The sequence below is a fragment of the Puntigrus tetrazona genome, chromosome 12 (assembly GCF_018831695.1).
Source record: "Puntigrus tetrazona isolate hp1 chromosome 12, ASM1883169v1, whole genome shotgun sequence".
Classification (NCBI taxonomy): domain Eukaryota; kingdom Metazoa; phylum Chordata; class Actinopteri; order Cypriniformes; family Cyprinidae; genus Puntigrus; species Puntigrus tetrazona.
The window spans coordinates 16114051-16135900 of record NC_056710.1 but is presented as its reverse complement, the minus strand read 5'-3'; the positions used below and the strand labels follow the sequence as shown (position 1 = coordinate 16135900).

Below are 21850 nucleotides of genomic sequence, written 5' to 3'. Positions count from 1 at the left end.
TGGGGGGATCTAGACATGGCCTAGTCAAGTTTTCAACCCCAATAATAATAAAAGATATATATATATATATATATATATATATATATATATATATATATATATATATATATATATATATATATATATATATATATATATATATATATATATATTCATATTCTGACCCGTTTTAATGTAGCATACCAAAAAGAAACAGCAAAGATATAAGAGAACTTTTATGTTTGAATCAAACAATATAACGATTACAGGCAAATCAGCAGTGTTATCCATTCTGTATACAGTGGTCACAAGACAAAACAAACAACCAAAAGAAAAAAACTAAACAAAAACACACACACACACTCATACACATTCATCATCTCCACCTTACAAAAATGATACGAGAATAAAACCAGAAGCCCAGAAAGCAAAGCAACAGACCCCCGCCACTATCTGAAGCCTGTGGAAAGCAAAGCTTGTCTTATGACACAGCAGCGTGGGTTTTGTAGTTTGTTTTAATGTAGGAGTTGTTTTTTTTTCTTTTTTCTTTTTTTTATAGAGAGGCACAAAAATCAGGCTTCCGAGTCACAGTGAGGCTTTGAAAGAAGTGTCAGCTACGTGTGTTCAGACTTTTATATAACGCTCACATGCAGACATGTACGCACACACACACACACACACACACACACACACTCTCGCAAATGGCCACACGCTCATACCTGCACACCACCTTAAAATTAAAAAGAAATTGTCAAGTTTCCAATGAGAAAAACAGCAGTTACAACACATACAGAAACTGCAGAACACCTCATTACTGTTAATACATATGCACTGTGTATAATAATAATAATAATAATAATAATAATAAAATAATGATAATTATAATATAATAATTTCCAGTTGGATTGCAGTTGAAAAGAATGAGAATTTTTTTTGATTGGCTCAGAAAAAAAAAGAGGTCTAGATGTAGCCAACAGACTTAAGATACCTTTTGCCCAAAAATCACCTTGGTTTAGACGAATAGCATATAAAGCACACAAGCGTTTACTCGCACTCGCTCACACACAGAGTTCATGGAGGGTATGTGAAAAGAGGTCTTTTCACTTCTGGCCTTTAACGTCTGATTCAGGGACAGCTCTGCGGGCCTAGACCCTCACTATAATGACAGCATTTATAAACTGATCCAAACTTAGCATTCAGTGACACAAATGCACCAATCAGTCTTTGCAAATTCAAGAAAAAAAAAAAAAAAAAAAAGAAAGATGCTCCATTCATCCACTTTAATAGCCATCACTCCTTACAGCCAACACAGAATATTGTCCTCATTCAACAAATATTTTTTGAGTATATATACATATCTAGATAATAGATAAATATATCTATACCTCTCTCTCTCTCTTTTTATTATTTTTTTTATTTTTTATTTTATATTTTTCGAAGAACCGGACGTTGTGGGTGTGGGTAACATTTCTGAATACTTTTAAGAATTACATTGAAGTGCCACTGGGGAAACTCAACAGACATCTAGAACAGACTCACCTGATGCTAAAACTGCTTTTTGGATTGAGAGGTAAAGCTGGAGGAGGACTGGGATTGAACGATAGATGAAGTTTGACTTGGGACTGTAAAACCTTTTTTAATGCACATGTATGCACATACAGGCAGGCGAAGAATTCTCACACACACACACACACACACACACACTCACACTCGTGTTCGTTCCCTCACATGCACCCACACATACATGCACACACGCGCTGAGATTCCTGTCCCATGCCCTACTCCGTGTTTTGCTAGAAAACGGCCCGCCCACCCTCAGTTTCGGTGTTCTTTCCCCCAGACCCTCCTGAGTGCCTGTGCACTGTTGGCTGCTGAGGTGGGCGTGTCTTACAGGTGTTAGTCTTGCTATTGGTGCTTTTTCTCAAATAGTCCCATCTTCCCCACGCGGCAACACATCGGTTTTGCCGAGAGGGACGTTCTCAGTCCCCGAGGATGCTCTTCACAAAGCTAGCGACGTCGGTGTCTTTGGAGTCATGGAGGGTGAAAAAGGGATGTTGCTGAAAAAGATATGAAACGTCAATATTGTGCCAAATGATGTGCTCAAAGCAAAAAACAGTGTAAGTGTAATACACAAGTAAAAAGGGCATGTTATATTAAAAAAATACATACGTGATTATACATATACACATAGATCTTTAATTAGAAAGCACAAAATTCAATATATATTCACTATGAGTGGATTGCAATAAATTTTTTTTTCATTTTTTTCATATATTGTCCACTGATTTTTAATAATAAAAACATTAAGTTCACTATTTGTAACTGTGAAAATGCCAGATAAACTGATAATACATATAGACAATACTTAAATGTACACTTTAAATAATGTATATTTAATAATGCGCATTATACTATACTTTTTTCGTATATACTATACAGTTTCTTGCATTAAAAATATAAAATTGTGTGTAAAAAATATATAAATATGTATTTTATAAAAGTATAGAACATTTTATATTTTTCCTTCTTATTGATGTACGGTTTGTTAAGATACAACTATTTGAAAAGCTGGAAACTGAGGGTGCAAAAAAAAAAAAAATTAAAATTGTCCAAATTAAGTTCTTAGCAATGCATATCACTAGTAGTGTTAATTTTAGTAGTTAACACACACACACACACACACACACACACACACACACACACACACACATACATACACATATATACACATATATACACATACACACACAAGTTTTAGATAAAATACAGTCAAGTGCTGTCAACTGCCAAACAGAATCAGACGAGAGAGGGTTCAAGTTTGCATTAAAAGCACAAGTCTGACACCTAAAGGCCAATCCAGGGAAGTGAAAAAAAAAAAAAAAAAAAAAAAAAAAAACTTTCAGTAACAAACTCACCATTAGTTCTGTGTAAGTCGGCCGCTCTTTGGAATTCTTCCTTAAGCTGAAACACAACCAGAGAAAATGCAACGTACACATGTTAGAAAACACAATACAAATTAGCAGAACTGCAGCAGGAACACACTAAAACCTCACTGCAAGCTGTGGCCTCAAGTACTTCCCCTCACAATGTGACAGAAAGGATGCAATCAGGGTTTCTACATCCTGTTCACTTTCCTAATATACAATGCGAAGTCAAGGCATGTATAGAGTGTGTGTGTGTGTGTGTGTGTGTGTGTCTCTTATGCTTACATTCAGAGTCATGATCATCCCACATACTCGAGACACTCAAGCGTCCTTTTATAGCATAATTTATATACTAATATATCGCGTGATGTAATCCCAAATAAGACTAATTAAATCTCTCAATGTAATCATATGGCATTTCTATTACAAACACTGAAGCGTCGTGGAGAGATAGGATTTAAGTGAACGCTGAGACAATGATTTACTCTACTGTTCAAATGTTTGAACAGTAAAAACAAATATTATTTTAAACCTTATGTTTTTAATCGGAGACAGTAATACGTTATGTTACAATTGATAATAACTTTTTTTATCCTAATATATTTAAAAAGGTAATTTACTTCTGACGATAAAGATGATGCTTCAGATAGAAATGTTAACTCTTACCCCGCCATTGACAAGTTTTTACGTCAATCCCTGTTTTAGGTGTATTATGCTAGGAAAAGCCCTAGCGCATGTCCTGAATGAGTTACGGGACTTACCAGGTCTACCGGGCTCGAAACATTTGTCATAAACGGAAGGATCAGAGACAATATAGGTCATAACATAAATCATATATATAGATCACGCATGTAGATGTATTCTGACCATTTTGAATCTTGGGCTAAGTAGGTTAGTCAGTGACGGAGATATGCCTTTACAGACCAAGAAACATCTCTAGGTATGTCATGGATAGATTGATAACTCAGCAATATGATTTTGAATTTGTGTGTGCATGATCTATATCTATCTATCTATCTATATATACACATATATGTGTGTGTGTGTGTGTGTGTGTGTGTGTGTGTGCATAAACGTGCGTGTCTGTGTGTGTCTGTTCTGTTTAGTGAATGCAATTTCAATTATTCATATAATTATTTATAGCTGAAAGAATATGACATCTGAACAGATTTTGCTTTAAACTGCATTACTAAAAAAACCAACATGTTGTATTTTTGGTCTGCATTCATTTTTGTTTGAAAGAAGATATATATGCATGTATATGCATACATGAAAATATTCTGAAGGCCGTCAAATTTAGGTGAAAAGCAAAATCAAAAATGGCAACTTTTTTAAGAACCGTTGTCGGGGAAAGAGTTAATATAAGTTTTTCCTAAATAAATAACAAATGCGATACATTTTTTAGGTTTATGTGAAATTAATTTTACTGTCACTTTTAAACTAAATAATGCACCCTTGAACAAAAGTTAAATACCTCAAACTGAACACTTTTTGTTTAAAGCACTTTTTGTATTTGTGATGCAGCCAGTGAAAGTGGCCAATCATTATTGTTGTACTCCGGTGTGTAGGTGTGCAACTGTGTGTAACAGCTCGCCCACCATTGTGACGTGAAGTCCACGAAATTGGGTGAGAAGCGTTCTGCAGGCAGCTGGGGCGACGGCTCTTCCACCACCTGCTTGAGCTGCTGAAATGGTGTTCCCCATGAGTCATAGGGAAACCTCAGAATGGCCAGCTCGATCTGACAAGACAGAAGACAAACACCTCACAGCACAACCTTCACAAACCATAAAGTGTCGTGCACATAAAGTGGCACTGATTGTTTTGATTTTTCATTGCAACAAACAGTAAATAACAGAGAATGACCTTTTTTTATGGTTAACTTACAAATAAAACACTTATTTTTTTGCAAAGTGATATTTAAAGCTGAAATTCTTATTCATATAAATGCATTTTAAACATTTTATATTGCACAATTTTTTTGTAAATCAAATTTAAACTATAAAACAAACGGACAGCTCTAAAATGAATACACATATTTGAGATACAGTGTTACAAATAAACAAACAATAACAATAAACAATAAAACAGTGTTGTAAATATAACATCAATATCAATTTTATTTATATAGCACTATTAAATACAACTGGGTCGACTAATGTGCTGCTCAATAAAAACCATTTCACGAAGACAACACAAAATAACGGCTAAAAAAAGAAACGGGACAGTAGAATGTTATACACACACACATAAGCTCACTCAGGCTTACCATTGTGATTCCTAAACTCCAGATATCAGACTTGACATTGTAGCCTTTCTGATTGGTCTCTGGGTTGATTCTCTCAGGCTGTGAATGAGAAAGAATTATGACCGATTAATATGATTGTGGGCAAAAGAGGAAGTGTGGTTTGATAAGTAGACTAGAGAGATAAGCAAGCCTGAGAAAGTGCCATAAAAAATATGGCACTTTTGCTCTTACTGTATTCTATTCTGTTCTTTATGACACAAGTCCCTCATTTAGATGTACACCATTAACTGATAGTGCTACATGAACACAGGCTGTGATGTGTGTGGACAGCTCACAGGAACATGCACACTTTATCGATGTCTCAGTATGGCTTTTGAATGAACACAACTAACTCATTACGAAGTACAGCAGACATTTTCATTATGTGAAATCACAGTCGAAATGCTTAAAATATTCACAAAATAACAAGAACTGCAGTTTCACTACTGACCCTAAATGTTTATAATATATAAAAAAAACAAATACAAATGTATCTTAATCTTCTTACAAGTATATATATATATATATATATATATATATATATATATATATATATATATATATATATATATATATATATATATATATATATATATTTTTATTTTATTAACCTGTATTACACATACAAAGACAACATTTGCTAAAGAAATATCCATATTCTCAACCTGAATATTTTGATTAATTTTGAAATGTATTGCATTAAATATCAACAGCTCATGTCTAATACTAAGTAAAGAAGACAGTTGTATTTATTTTAAGGTTAACAGTCATAATGCTTGAAATACCTAAATAGTAACTGCTTATAATACTAAAAACAGTTTGATAGTCAAAAAGTTTCAAACAACACAATTCTGCAGTTTAACTGGCCCTAAATGTTCGTAATATTTAGAAGACATCAATTAAAAACTGCATATTTAACAATTTTAATTATTTAAATACTTAAATGACAATATTAACAACTATACATTTCTTTTTACATATATATTTACATTTACATTTTATTTTTATTAACCTTATATAAATAAACAGCATGCAAAATGAGAATAAATAAATATTCAGATTAATGTAGAAATTGCAATAAATGTGCATAATAATGTTAAATGACCATGAAGATGTACATGGGGGAGAAAAATAATAATTCCAGCACAGAAAAATGAAATCTACAACTTTTCTTCTTGCTTACCGCCATGTACGGCTTGCAGCCAGCGTCCATTGTCTTCGCCACCGAATCCACAAGGTACCCACTGATGCCAAAATCACACATTTTCACCTGACCCTGCATGTTTATCAGGACGTTAGAAGGCTTCACATCTAAAAGGAAAACAGAAAACGTGAAAATCGTTGTTGGCGTTGTTAAAAAGCAAATATTCACTGCGTTTGAGCCGCAGCTCACCTCGGTGTATCACTGACAGGTTGCTGTGGAGATGCTCCAATGCTTTCACGATCTGCAACGGGAATATAAAACATCAGGCTCATTACAGATCTGCAGGACGTCAGGGTTACGCAGCCTTAAAATGCTCAGGAAGCGGGCATGCAATTAAAAATAAACATACGAAGCATTAAATCTGCACAAAATCAGGCGGTGCTTACAGAAACGGTGATCTTTCCCAGGATGTCCTCTGGGATGGTCATACCCTTCTCATGCACCTGTTTATAAAACTTATCCAGAGACGTGTCCATCAGCTCCATGCAGATCCACACGTCACCCTGACAACACAACAGGCCAATCAGGTTAGTGCTGGGATAACTTCAGACATAACAACCTGACATAAAAATTAGACAGCAGGAAATGACTAAACGCATTCCCATTGTAGGACTTCCTGTGGAACTTTTCTTTCAGATCAAAGTACAATAGTGGAGTTGAGAAACCGATTTAGATAACTGGGCTTGCTCAGCCTTTAGTCTGTACAATTAGCACTCTGTACTCCGGCATTAAATAGCGACGAATGCTAGCGGGCAAATGAGATGACTGCTCTGTGCATTTACTGTAGTGCGCCTGTACCTCTCTGAAAAGGGCTCCATAGAAGGTAACGGTATAAAAGCAGTCGACTGTTCTCATGGAGATGTCCAGATCCATTAGCAGCCGTTTCTGCTCCTGTGTGTTTACTGTGGCCCGGATTCGCTGTACAATAAAATGAGTCAGGAAAACAAGCAATAGCATTGTCAATGATGATAAACACCGTGTTCAGAAAGTGTTGAATACACACTATAGTTAGTTTTGTCTGTTAATGTAATGTCAGAAAATACATTTTCTATAGGAAGGACATTTTACTCAACTTGAGATGAATAATAAAAGGAAAAAATATTACGGACACGAATAACTAAAAAGGTTAACTTGAAGTATTTCACTTTTAGAGTTAAAGATTTAAGATTTATTTTTTCCATTTATTTTTTTTGGTACGCATTGATTTCATCATGTATTAATGCATTATTAAAATTAACATGAATAAAAAAATTAATAGCTGTATTTTGATCAACTAACATTAACAAAGAAGAATAAAAACTTAATAAATAAATGTTGTGTTCAATGTTCATTCATTTTAACTAATACATTAACTAGTGTCAATGAATGAAAACTTATTTTAAAGTGTTACCAAAACATTTTAAAAAAACACGTTACTGACCCCGAACTCTTGAAGAGTGGTTCATATCTTTTATTTCATTTTCTAATAAAGTTTTAATTGAAATAAAAATATTATTAAAACACAAAAAAACCTAAAAGGTTAATTTAAGGGAGAGTAACTTAAATGTATTACATTTTTGTGTTCTAACAAATTTTATGAAACCTTTTACACTGCTTGCTGGTTTACTCCAGCACAGAATAGCATTTTAAACAGGGATGTGCACTGCGAATGTAATTTTAAAGAAATGCTAGGAAAATGCTACAAGTAGGACGACTAAATCTTGCCCATTTCTGTTGAACTGAGACATTTAATTAGAGCAATACCGAGTACATGAGTCTGGCTAGCACAGGCCTGCATGAACTCACCTTTACTGCCATTATTACGCCGCTTGGGACGTGTCTCATCTTGTCCACCACTCCATACGCCCCTCGCCCCAACTCTCCAATCTGCTCCAAATCATCGGCCTTCACCACAAAGTTCTGTTCACAACAAAAACACACGTTTAAAGGCTTCACATAAACTTTATGAATGGTGAAATTGATGCGCGCACACAACGGAAGACGAAAGGAAACCAAAAAAAGTGGACAAATAGGAAAAAAAGAAGGCTGTATTCCAAAAAGAGTCATCTAAAAAGGAAAAAGATAATTGGCACAAATGAGCATAAGCTGATTGTTTCCTACGAAGAATGGAAGCACGCCATGCCCGATAACATTTTCCAATCCCTTTTTCAGCTCGCTATCGCTAGCAATCACAACAAATGCTTTAAACCTGGGGGCAATAACAACCCGGCTCCTCAGAAATTCTTCACAAAAGCTTGTGCGCTCCTATCGGACTTAATCAAAAATCTAGTGGGTTACTTACTCTTCGGGTTTGGTTGTAATACAAAAAGCCTCGATCTTTGCCAATGGAAAATTCCACTTATTTGATGAGTTTAAAATAAATATTTTTACAGCCTGAGAGGCAGTAAAGTACATTCCAGGCTGCCTACAATCAGACGTTTTCAAAAGGGCTGTAATGTGCACTGGGCCATTCTTTACAACCCGCCGGTCTTTCACCGAGCCAAGCTTTCGTATCAAGCCAGGCACAGGAGTTACATCACCATAAAAAGCAATGTAAAATATGACATTTGAAAAGATGTGTCAATAACCTCAGCGCGGGAATGCAAACGACAATGACACTTTGCATACAGGTGACCCGAGGACAGTTCCTCTTATATTGCTTTTTAATACAGATGAGGAAGAGATGCAGGTGAATTGAAACTATGAAGTATAAAAATATTTCCCATAGAGGCTACATTTTTTTATTGCCATGAACAGATTGATGCAGATTTATTTTTAATAATTAAAAAAAAGATAAGGGAAAAACAACAAAGGAAGACAGGAGACAAACGGACTGAAAAAGTGTAAGATGAAAATGCACAAGATTTTCCTTTTTGAATTAAAAAAGGATGATGAAACGCACCTTATCTCCAATAGTAACACAGGCTTTGGAGTCCAGGTCTCTCGGGGGTCTGTGCAACAAAAAAAAAAAAATCCAATTGAGTGTCCTTGCTTGACTCGGTAAATGACTTACTAACTAAAACCAGACTTAATTATAAAATTACAAATACAGACGGAAACACACTTTTAGCACCATTTCTGAATATGAATGTGCTCTCGATTACATCGAGACGAGAGTAATTATCTTAAACCTTAATCGGCATAAAATCTTACGCAGGAGCAGGTTGGGGTTTCTCAAACACCTCTTTTGGAAGCTTGAGTGGTGGCTTCTTTTTACCTGCAGAGGGAAGAAAAAAAAAGAAAAGAAAATCATCATTAAGCCCTTTTTAAAACATCCTTTTAACAGAGAAAATATTGTCTTGCAACAAAAGCTTCATGCGAGATAAACTCGAAAGGCCTGTCTAAACAAAAGAGGCATTCCGAAACCGTCCCAAGGGATATAGAGCCCTTTCCTTTATTTCTGCTCCCCATGGAATTGCGAGATTCCCTATCGGATGAGCACTTACGGTCAGACAGCGCAAGCGGCTCCAGATCCTGGCTGAGTAAATGCAAAAGAGCGAGAGAGTGCGAGGAGAGAGAGTGCAAGTGTGAAAGAGGGAGGTGAGACGGAAGGCCAGGTACGCTCTCTCCATCTGAAGCAGATCGGAGGCGCTTCCGCCACAGGCGGGACCCGTCATCGTGAGTGACACCAGAGCGGGGCAATCCGCATACCTGATGGCACAGGAACAACCCACACCCACCCGCCCGGCTCATTCCGGTCTGCTTAAGGCAAACAAAAGGTGCAATGTGCTCTGTATCACATATTTCAATACGTAACGGTTGTATAAGGATGTCAGATGCTGTACTTCTGTAACATTAAGTGCAGCAGCTTTCAATCTGGTATATAAATGCTGTCTGACTCATAGGCATGTGCGTTGAAATGCTCATGCATGTAGATGAGCAAAGCCTGAAAAGATTCAAACTTCATTTAAAAAGGAAAAAAATTAGCTATCTGAAATTGTAAAAGAATGTTTACTTAAAACGAGTCAATAAATAAAAGACTGGCATTATACGTGCAACTTCAACTTTTAGATGCAGCATTTCAAATAAAATTTAATTGCATTTTAGTTTTTGCTGTTGTTTTTTTTTTAACATTTAATGAATTCGAAGAAAGAAAAAACAAAAATAGAGAAAACAAAATCAAATAAATAAAATTTACATTGAATAAAAGTGAATAATAAATGAATAAGAGAAAAATAAATAAATGAATAAAACAAGGTTAAGACAAGCTTTCTGTGCCTTGCTGCTCAACAAACTGAATAATGTTTTGATAGCAACATAAAGCCACAGTAGAAGGTTTAAAGTCATTTCTGAGCCACTACCACCAAAAGAAATAAATAAAATAAAATTCAATTTAATTGAGCTTAAAATAAAAAATTACAAAATTAAAATTAAAATATTTTAAAATAAGTAAATTATATTCCTTATGCACAATGACCATGACCCATGTGCTAGAAAAATTAAACACACACACAAACACTACATAACACAAATACATTTAAAATTTAAATCAAATAAATAGAATAATAGTCAAGCAAGTCTTCAGCCTAGATTTTAAAAAAAAGAAATGGAAGGAGTAGGCTCTGTCATATGGCAACTTAATGACGTGAAATGAAACAAAATTAAACGAAATGAAACTTCTAAATAAATAATTATATATAAAAAAAGTTTCCAGAACTTTCTCCATCTGCCATTGGTCAGCCAAACACACAGTTCCGCCCCGAACTCGTGTAGGACTGCTCAAACAAACGGTGTTTAAAGCTTTCAGGATAGTCAACACACAAATGGTCTAATTATAGTTGGTCTCATTAATCTGAAATAAGAGGAAGTATAATAACAGCACACAAAAAAAATAAACAAATAAATAAATAAATGAATCCACATAATTCATAACAAGTCTCCACCAGCTGCACAGATCACTACCAGAGAAAGAAACCCAGTAAAAGGTGTGGCTTCAAAGAAGTCCTGACCACACCATGAGCCCACAGACAGGAAACAAATGCAGAGGCACTTCCCATATTGTCACAATTCTACAAAAAATGAGCAGCTATTTGCCAGTGCAGCACGAGAAGGGGGTTGTGCATTGTCAACCTTCACCCACAGTCCTGTTGTATGTCCGTTACACTATTGTTACCGGCAAAAAAGTTGTTCTGAACCTCTCCCACCTGCCTTTGCATGCACAACAATAGCAACAGAAAGCTGACACTCGAAAAGGAAAAAAAAAAAAAAAACTCACCAAGGACTCCGATCCCTTTTAACGTGAGGGTACAAAACCACAAAATGGTCGCACACACTTCCAGCAGAAAGTACGCCGCCGATCACGACTGCCAAAATAACTGTGCCCCAACTGGAAATCACTCCCTAGCAACCAACTCAAGCAATGCTCCGTGTTGAAAGCCCTAATCCTTAAAAATCACGAATGCTGACACATTACAGGCCGAAACCCGATAGCTTTCTTCGGGCTGATCAGATCGGTGATGTAGGGAAAAGGCTGATCTCAGTTACCGGACCTCTGTGTGACTTTGCTAACTTTGCGAAAACTGTTGCATAAGCGTTAAAAACAGCCACTTCAGGCACTCCACATACAACAAGGGCCCTTCCATGCCACAACGCTGCCCGTGAAAAGTTCCCATTGTTGGTATCGGCTGCTGCAATTGCAGCCATAAAGCCGCCGGAAGTCGTTCGTTTTTTTTAATCGAGAGTTGGCGATTAATGAAGCGGCGTGAGAGAACGCTGGCGATGCGACAAAATGGTAAACAGTCCAGGACTACAGCGAATCCACAGCCTACAGCAGTTTAAATGTGTCAATGTACAGACAAAACGTAAAGGGAGATGCAGAGGCGGCTCTATCTGCTGGAACATGTTCCGGCGTGTTCTGCAGACTGGAGAAGCTCTGTCGTCTGTGAAAATTACCAGCCGCATCCAGGAGAACTAAACATGCATGCAGATAAACACATATTGCATTTATTTCGGTCACATAAACGAACTCTGTTTGTAAATAAATTCTGCTCTTGAAGTGGTTTGCAATTACTGCTTGCATAACCGAGATAAATAAGGTTTCTTATTCAAAAGAACCACTGTACAAAAGGGCACAACTCAAAAAAAAACACGTGAAGTTAAAACTGGGGCTGAGAAACACATCGATCACTCACAATATATTTGATTTTAAACTGTATTATTAAATTAAGCGAGTTAATTGCAACAATGTCGTGCGCGAATTGCATTCATTTAACTGTTCGTTTATCGTGCAGCAAAAATGCGAAACAAACATGCTCAATTTTTTTGCAAATGAAAGATTGCCTACATTTCGATGCATTTGTTTAAAACCGCTTGGGCGAGATTTTTTTTACTTGGAATAAATGTTTTGAATGCAATAACGATGGCAAATTAATTTTTGTTTGTTGACCAAAAAAAGTTTTGCATTTCAAAACTTTTTAAAACCGAACGCGGCTGAAGGACGTTGACCAAAGTGTTTCAAAACAAAATGCAAAAAATATTTTGGATTTTGAAAGCCTTGACTTGGAAGTAAAAAAAAACAATCTGTTATTTATTTGGATCCACAGATTTAGCTCATTTTTGCTTAATTTAAACTGTATTTTTTCATTATTTTATACCAAGGTGTATGCCGTCCGCGCCTCCTTATCTTCATACTCGTTTTGCTAATAAATGCTACACGCTTTATGATTATTTGTTCCTCGTTCTTTTTTAAACTTTGTGCAAGTTATTTGTTATTTTATATTAGGCACATAGCATGGTGTGTTTTTATGTTTTGTTAATAAAAGTTATATGTTCTGCGTTGTATTTTGCAGTTGCTTGAACTGAATTGAAAATAAAACGTGCACAGCGCTAACATGCTATTTAAAACCGAAGGAAAGCGAAGAAAAGACTGATAACTCAAACGACCCCCCACCGCGGTGACACCAATGTTGTCACGCGCCGATTAACCGGTGAGAAAAATTCCAGCTTGAAAAAGCTTTATTTCCATTAATGAAAACTAGCTATTTTGATAGATTTTGTAGCGCTGCGTGCGTTTTTTTATACTACTACTCCAAAGCCAAGGTTGACCTAAAAACCACTGTTTCCATAGCAGTAAACAAGAACAAAAACAAAACATACATACACACTTAGGACTGAAAGCACACGATATCAGTGCATGTGAAAGTGCTTGCATAGGGAGAAAAAGATAGTGAGAAGAGGCAAAAAAGATCAATAGATTATATAATCATGCAGTATTGGCAGGAAACAAAGGTATTGTTCAAGGACTACAGAAAGTAAATTAAATCATCTTAACACAATTTTCACACACCTAGGTTTGCGAGCGTTATATTTTTTGTATCATTTGAATGTTAGGCAAGCAGACAGACCGAATCTTTTTTTTTTGCCTTCTAACATAATGAAAAGCACACGGCGTCCAGGTATGTCAGACACGCTCGCAAAACCTTCAAATCATGTTCGAATTAATCAAATGCCAAATTCATTGCTTCATTCTCGGCACATAGGGTCTGGCACGGCACAGTCATTGCTAATGTCTGGCAGGTCCTTCAGGGCCTGGCCTCAGGTGACCGTTAGCGATGCGAATCGGGCACAATTGCCGTCGTGTTTCGGGCTGTGGAGTAACGTGAACTTTACTGACCCCCGAGACCCCCTAGATGTAGCCTGCTTGATCTGCGCAGGACTGTTTCACAAAACCCAAGTCAACTAGTTCTAGACCTTCACTATCCCACTCACTCACAGAATTCCAACAATCCCAAGAGTTTTTCAATGGAATTTCAGGGACCCGGAGGAGGGCTGGTGAATTAGAAAGAAAGAAAGAAAGAAAGAAAGAGAGAGAGAGAGAGAGAGAGAGAGAGAGAGAGAGAGAGACAGAGAGAGAGAGAGAGAGAGAGACAGAGAGAGAGAGAGAGAGAGAGAGAGAGAGAGAGAGAGAGAGAGAGAGAGAGAGAGAGAGAGAGAGAGAGAGAGAGAGAGAGAGAGAGAGAGAGAGAGAGAGAGATGAAAATAACTTCTCTTGGGTTGCCGGCTGTTTGGCCCCTCTGACCGCCCTGGCAGTTTGTAAGATACACTATACTTCCAAAGATGGCAGACCCTTTGGGTTACAGCAGCTGGGGACACTGCTTTAGAACCAATGCCGTCACTGCTTCTCACTGTGCATCCTCTACAGCTTTCCACTGACAGAGACAGCCCAGGCATGACAGGTCATCCTCAGAGACAGATAAAGGCCAGTGGCTTATATGTGCTTGGCTGAAGGTTGCACAAAAAAAAAAAAAAAAAAAAAAAAAAAAAAAAAAAAAAAGCACATAAAAGTGGGTTTTTTTTTTTTTAAATTTATTATTTTAATTTATTCTCAAAAATCTGAAGTGGCATGCATATATATATATATATATATATATATATATATATATATATATATATATATATATATATATATATATATATATATATATATATATATATGTGTGTGTGTGTGTGTGTGTGTGTGTATGCATATTATGTATATATAAATACACAGTGTACATTTAGAAAATATTAACATGTATATGCATTTATATTGTTTAGATTCATTAGAATTTCTTAAATATTTTCTACATGCATGTGTTTATATTTAAATTTACAATAAATATACATGCATGTATACACAAACTTATTTTGGATTAAACAAAAAAACCTAAATAATTAAAAATAATAATATATATATATATATATAATAATATATATATATATATATATATATATATATATATATATATATATATATATATACTACTACATTTTGGTTTTATTGCAATTCTGCTCATTTAAAAGCAGCTATGGATAAGACCTCTTTAAAAAAACTATTCATTAGCAGCGCGTATATAAAAGTCCTTTAAAAAAACTAATAAATAAAAAACAGAAAATAAGAGGAGAATTATCAACGGAAAGTGACATTTATATTTTTGGATGTGTGCTGCAGTACAAAAAAATGATTTTATGTAAAATAAGCATCTGATTGGCAGGGAGCACAGAGGGAGCTGGAGCAGAAAGTGCACAAGCTAAAATAGGGAGCACTTCATACTAAACACTTCAAGGTAGATCACAATACCTAACAATTTGTGCGTGCATATCACATTAGATGGATAGGGGACAGCTACATTTGGTGATGTGAGCGTCGCATAAATCTACTTTGAACGTCAAATAATCACTGTGCATGCACAATTCTGACAGTTAAATTGAAATGAGAGAATGAAATGAGCAGTGTTTTTTGACTATATTCTCCTCCAAGCATGGGAGGATACAAAGGAGGCGTCCCAATCCCTCAATGCATCCTCCGGCAGAATTAGAGCAAGGCAAAATGCTACCAGAGGGTGGAGTCCTCAACCTGTTGACACTCAATCTCTGCCTTGACACCTTCCACGAAACACTGCCGCAGTCACGCTAAGTGGTTTGTACGTGATGCAAAAACCTTAATTCAGTACTCAGCATAATTGAATGTGACATACGCCATTTTGAAAAACAAACAGAAGTGTTAACGGTAAGCAAGGGCATTGGAAACCAGTGCAACTACCATGTAAGGTGTTCGTTTTAACATTTTTAAAAGACACCACTGCTTTAAATCCAATGCACACGCCGTAGCCTTTGGCAAATCATTCCTCAATGTAAGCATACTAGCTTTATTACGAAATCTGTAAACCAGAAATTTCAGTCAGTTTGAACGGAGATGTGCATGATGGGAAGAATGTTGCACAGAAAAATACATTTGTCATGTCATTTTTGAAAGATATTTTCCTGCATAGGCATATGCCGGTATAAGTTTTTTTTTATATCGTGATTAATTACTAATGCTTTTGTCACAAAATTGAAGCTTATTTTGCAAAAAAGTGTTGCAGCATAACCTTTTTGCTTATAACAAAAATATATTAAAAAATGCTCTTAAAACACATAAATTTAATTCATTTTTAAAAAATAATTATTTTTGGTTTTTCGAAGAGTCCACGATTATCGTGGCACGTCACATTACCGAATACGGCACACGTCTAATGCTGCTTGTGAAAGGGGTTTATACAACTGTGCATGTGGAACCAAGGCAGGGCCGTCCTAATATCTAACACATTTTGGCTTCATTGGATGACAACAGAAAGCTGTTTACTGCCCCCTTCAGAGAAAGGGCCTCCCTTGGGTGCTGTAAATACAGAATCATTTTTAAATAAGGATACGTGACATAATCACTCTCTACAACAGAGCGTGCTGCATTAGAGATTACGCTACAACCGAATAATCACAATGAGCTTGCTTCGGTGCAGGATTGTGGGCTCCTAACACAATTTTATCACTCTTAATGCAGTCATTTTCTGCACACGTTCTATACAACATATAGATTAGAAAACAAAGTTCACTTGTTTCTCTGCACGACTAATTCCACAATTACAAAAGACTGGAATAATGACTGTTGAAAAATCAGCCATCGCATAAAAGTATATGAAACTAGAAAGATGTTATTTTAAAACTGTAATAACTTCACAATATTACAATGTTTTACTGCCAATGCCTAACAAAGTAGTCTTGTTTAAAAAAATTATTAAAAATTAAAAAACAACTATGTATTATCAAGAAATGCCTCATTTGGGCATATGATGCATTAAAAATTTTGGATTGATTTTAAAAAAAAACAACTGTTTTTCACCTCTACATGAGACATCTGAGGAGGTAACCTCCGCCCTTTCTAGACATGTATTTCACACCCTGATTGCAATAAGCTAAAGGCAGTCCATTCTTGGAAAGCAATACTGTTAGTAATGCTATGGTAAGAGACACCCTGGCGGCCTTCAAGAGAAAACCCTAAAAGTGGTCAATTATTCAGAAGTCTGCAATAAGATGGATCAATGTCAGAATGCAGTTCCTGTGACCCAGCATAGCTCACGGCCCACAGGAGAGAGAGAGAGAGAGAGAGAGAGAGAGAGAGAGAGAGAGAGAGAGAGAGAGAGAGAGAGAGAGAGAGAGAGAGAGAGAGAGAGAGAGAGAGAGAGAGAGAGAGAGAGAGAGAGAGAGAGAGAGAGAGAGAGAGAGAGAGAGAGAGAGAGAGAGAGAGAGAGAGAGAGAGAGAGAGAGAGAGAGAGAGAGAGAGAGAGAGAGAAAAAAACAAAGACAGACAGAGAGGGGCCTCTAGACAGGGCCTCCCAGAGAGCCAATAGAGTCATCATATGGTCACTCCCAAGCGATTCGGCAGGAGGACACTCCCAAGCCTGACATTACCCCATTAAAAACAGCTTAGCTGCTTAAAAAATGCATGCAATGTTCGTGGATATAGAGACTAAAATGCAAGCTTCCCGATGTACAGACTGTGATTTGCATGCTAGTATCTAGTGGAGATTCCATGCCCTGAATTGCAGCATGCATAAATTCATGCAAAAGCATGCTGGAGAGACGAAACGGCATTGTTGCGCTCTCCACACACACAGATGAAAAGTCAAAGGTCTGGGGGGGGATCAGCTGCACAATGCTTAAAACAATCCTCATGCTATTGCATCAAAACAACACAGCAAGGCTGGACGGTCACCAACAATCGAGCTGTCGCAAATAGGGGATTTAGTATCTCTGTGGTCTATTAGCATGACAAACGTAACAATTGTGCATGCGGCAGCACGCTGCATGGTTGCATGGCGGGGACATCACTTCACTGTGTGCTGTGTGTACTGGGGGGCCAGAGAAAACTCATTGAACCAGGGGCCAACGAGCACAATGCAGACCCCCACTGATGCAAGCAGGGCTGCTCTTACAAGAAATCACTTCCAACCAGAACATTTTTAAAACATGCATCCACATGAAGGGATTGGTTTCCAATCAGTTTTACAATCTGACTTTCAGTTTTCATTCTGAACTATGCAGCTTTAAAGGTATTTTGTATTTCAGATCCTAGTTTTAGTGCGTTTAAGTATGTATCATAACAACAGCAACAACAAAAAAAAACACTACAAGCATGCCTGTGCATGAGAGAAAATTTTTAAGGAAATGTTCATGTAGAAAAAAGTTTTAATCTCCCTTGGGTCAATCAAGATATAGAAAAGTTTGTTTCGTCGGAAGAGATTCGGTGTAAAATGGAATTGCATCACTTGCTCGCCAAATCATCTTCTGCGGTGAATGGGTGCCGCGAGAAGTCCAAACAGCTGATAAAATCTCAAAGTATATCACTATAGCGTAAGTCGGACAATGAAAAAGCTGTTTATAAGAAACAAATCCATTATTAATAACCCAAAACTGTTGCTTCAGTGAAAATAAGCATCTTATCCATATTGCTTTCTCCAGTGAAAAAGTCACCTCGCCTGGATCAGGAGAGAAATATGCACAGATCAAACAGTGTCTAGAAGCAAAAACAGCCCAAATCAACTTCTCACAATATCTCTCCCCCCCCCACACACACAATAAAGTTACTCACACAGCTTTGGAAGTACGAGAGTGAGTAATTGAACACTGTGTGACTATCCTTTTAACAAGTAACCATACAATACTTTCATATTCAAGTTTAACCTCGCTGCACCATCAAGCAGCTCTTCACAATCCACTACCTGCTCCTCGTGCGAAGGTAAAGCTGTGTTTGTTTGCATGACGGAGGCTTGGTTCGTAAGGATTTAGTTCCTCAGGTGTGTCGGTGTTACGCAACAACACAATTGCTGTTCTTTCAACGATGGAAAATCACCTCATTAGGGCGTCAGAATCGCATTCTTCAACCACGCCTACCAATACATAATATAATCCGCAAAGCGTTCTGTTCTCGAAATGTAAATACTCTCGCGCTGCGATCTGCCAATTGACTGCGCATAGATAGGAACGGACCCGGTATAACAGCTGCTGGCCACTGTTTTAATTTGGGATTGTGCACGTACGTCAATTCGGCCCAAGGTGTGAGAAACCTCACACACGGGCTCTATACGGTACTTCCGTGAAAGAGCAGTAACATTAGATATGTTGCAAAGGCCCCATGGAGTGTAATTAAGGGGTCTAAGCATGCAATGCTGGGAACCCTGTGCTTTTGTCAGGATTATTATTATTATTATACTTCTTTCGGAGCACGCATTTCGAATTTGAAATTGTGGAAAAGTTTGAAATGTGCACCACTGCAGGCTTTCGATACACATGCACGAATTCTGTGAGTGCGCAAGGCAAATTAATAAATCGTACGACGTGTCCCTGTTTGCTAAAATGTCTGTAATTCTCTTATAATAGAAATATATAGTTTCAATATAGCGCTGCAACCTACGGACACTAAAAGAAGGTCAAAATTAACTCAGGCACGCCATTTATTGACTATATGACAACCATTGCATAACTAAAAATGTCCATCAGTCAGTAATTTAACTTGACACATCCTCTGTCATATAACTTGGCAGGTCAATTTAAGGGCAGGGTCTGAAACACACCTAGCTTTATGCAGTGGGGCAATGTAAGCGGAAAAGATGAAAATGTATGCAACGTATTTGCATACAGCGATTACAACGATTGTGCATGAACAGGTCAACAAATGCCAGGAAAAGCCATTTTTAACATAAGCATAATTAATCAAGCAATCGTGGAATAAGAAACTATTCTTTCTGCAGCCTTCGTTTGTGGACGTTTCTGCATGGAGGCTTGCGCAGCGCATCTGAAGCCCGTTCCTTAAACTGTTTGCAGCAACAAAACTATATTTAGCCCCTTATTTTTGCAGCCTCTACCTATGCATTACTGCTGGAACAAAGCTTGCATGACAGAGCGTCCGAATTATTTTCCATTACGCGCAACTAATAAAAATTGTTGCATGCTCAACATGGCATGCAAGCAGGCTGTCAGGTCCCCGTTTCCCCATTGCACTTGCACACTCACCCGTCGGCCAAAGTTTCGTGTTATCTAATGCACCTCGCATGCATCAACGCCAGAAGTTGTACGAACTAATCTAAATGTGCAGAACGAAGCCGAGGCCGTTATGACGTAACAATCGAACATTGTTCGAGAGAAAATCGCCTCGTGCGCGTGAATAAGTCGGGTGCGGACAGCGTTGCCATTGCACAATCACTTTTGCATTGCTGGCTAGGCAGTTCCTCAACGCGGAAAGAAGGCGTTTCTTTTAATAATCGTGGCACAACAAGAATGCAAATAACATTAGCGCCCGCGCGAGTGTCTTAAGGAGAGCATCGCCTTACCAGAAACTCTGCAAAAGGGCAGATCATTAAAACGGGCATTGCAACTGACCCTCGCCAGCCATCAAACTTTTAATGCATTGACCACGATGAAGCTGCAGCCGTGCACTTTGCAAGCCATGCAACGCTGGCTGCATTTCCGAGGTTTTGCACGGATCGGTTGAGTAAAAAAAAAAAAAAAAAAAAAGTACCTACCCCCTCTTGGCACGGACATCTCCTCTTTTGGGTTGGGGGAAGGGGAAGCACAAAAGACTTTGCTTTCCTTGTCGCTCTCTCCTTCCATCTATCCCTCGCAGTGAGGCTTCAAGCGGGCTTGCTTGCAACAAAGGTGCAAAATACAAGCCGCGATCTTCATGCACTCGGAGCCTTTGGGCGTCGGGTAACTTGTTCTCCGTGCAAAGGCTGGCCTTTCAATTGCACGCAACGAAAACGAGGAGATTTCTGCAACCGCTCTGCAAAGAAACCTCGGCAGGCACTTACATGATGGGCCAAGGCCAGCAGCTGAGAGCTCCTAACTTGGATCAGTGTGAGCCCCTGCTAACACACGTCTTCCTGCCTGACGACGCCGGGGATCATGGGACTGGTAGTTTGCACGTAATTGCTGTGCGCCGGGGAAAAAGGAGGAGCAGGCCTGATGCTAATATGACTCTTTCAGGCTAACAGACAGAAACGCTTGCGTATTTCAGACAGATACGTTAAGCAGGGCGTGAAGCACTTATCTCGTCGTTCAAGTGTCATTTCGTGAATTTATAATCGATTTGAGCATTTGATGAAGGAATTTTTTTCTTTAAGAAAATCGTTAGAAAATGTATAATCAGTACTTGTTCCTGTTCAGATTATTCTTAACTATTTCAGTTCCACTAACGATTTTTATTTGCTTTTTTGTATGTCAGATATCAACAGAACGATCTTATAACGTTGCATTAATCAACTTAATGCAGTTTAAAAAAAAAAAAAACGTATGTTATGATTACAAAGACTTTTGGCATAAACGCGGTGACTTTTAGTCTTATTATTAGCCTGTAATAAAATATTATAGTAAAAAAAAAGTCACATTTAAAATTCGTTAGCATTGACACAAACTATTGGTTCGTTTCGATATGACGTAACTGAATGATAACCTTACAGCAGCTCTAACTGATTCAAAAGTGTTTTCGAGTCACTTGAAAGAACCGGCTCTTGAGAATCTTTTAGTCGGGAATCGGACTCCGCTAGTCGCGCTGCACATTGTTGATTCACTTTAAGGAGCCGACTCATTAGAATCATTCTTTCGCGAGTCGGACTACAGTCATCGTTAAAGAAGAATCTCTGTACGTTTTACACTTTGTAAATAAAGGCACTCAATAAAACGTGACCATAA

General features: G+C 37.5%; 1 protein-coding gene across 1 annotated transcript; it reads right to left on the bottom strand.

The window, feature by feature from the left end:
* Window positions 1–202: 202 nt before the first annotated feature.
* On the bottom strand, window positions 203–9987 carry map2k6 (mitogen-activated protein kinase kinase 6). Its single transcript, XM_043253946.1, is given in 13 exon segments — window positions 203–2036; window positions 2895–2940; window positions 4502–4641; window positions 5170–5247; window positions 6371–6498; window positions 6581–6632; window positions 6778–6894; window positions 7190–7309; window positions 8177–8290; window positions 9273–9321; window positions 9524–9587; window positions 9817–9918; window positions 9921–9987. Coding segments are annotated over 13 exon segments (1155 nt in total). The 3' UTR covers window positions 203–1958.
* Between the last annotated feature and the right edge of the window lie 11863 nt (window positions 9988–21850).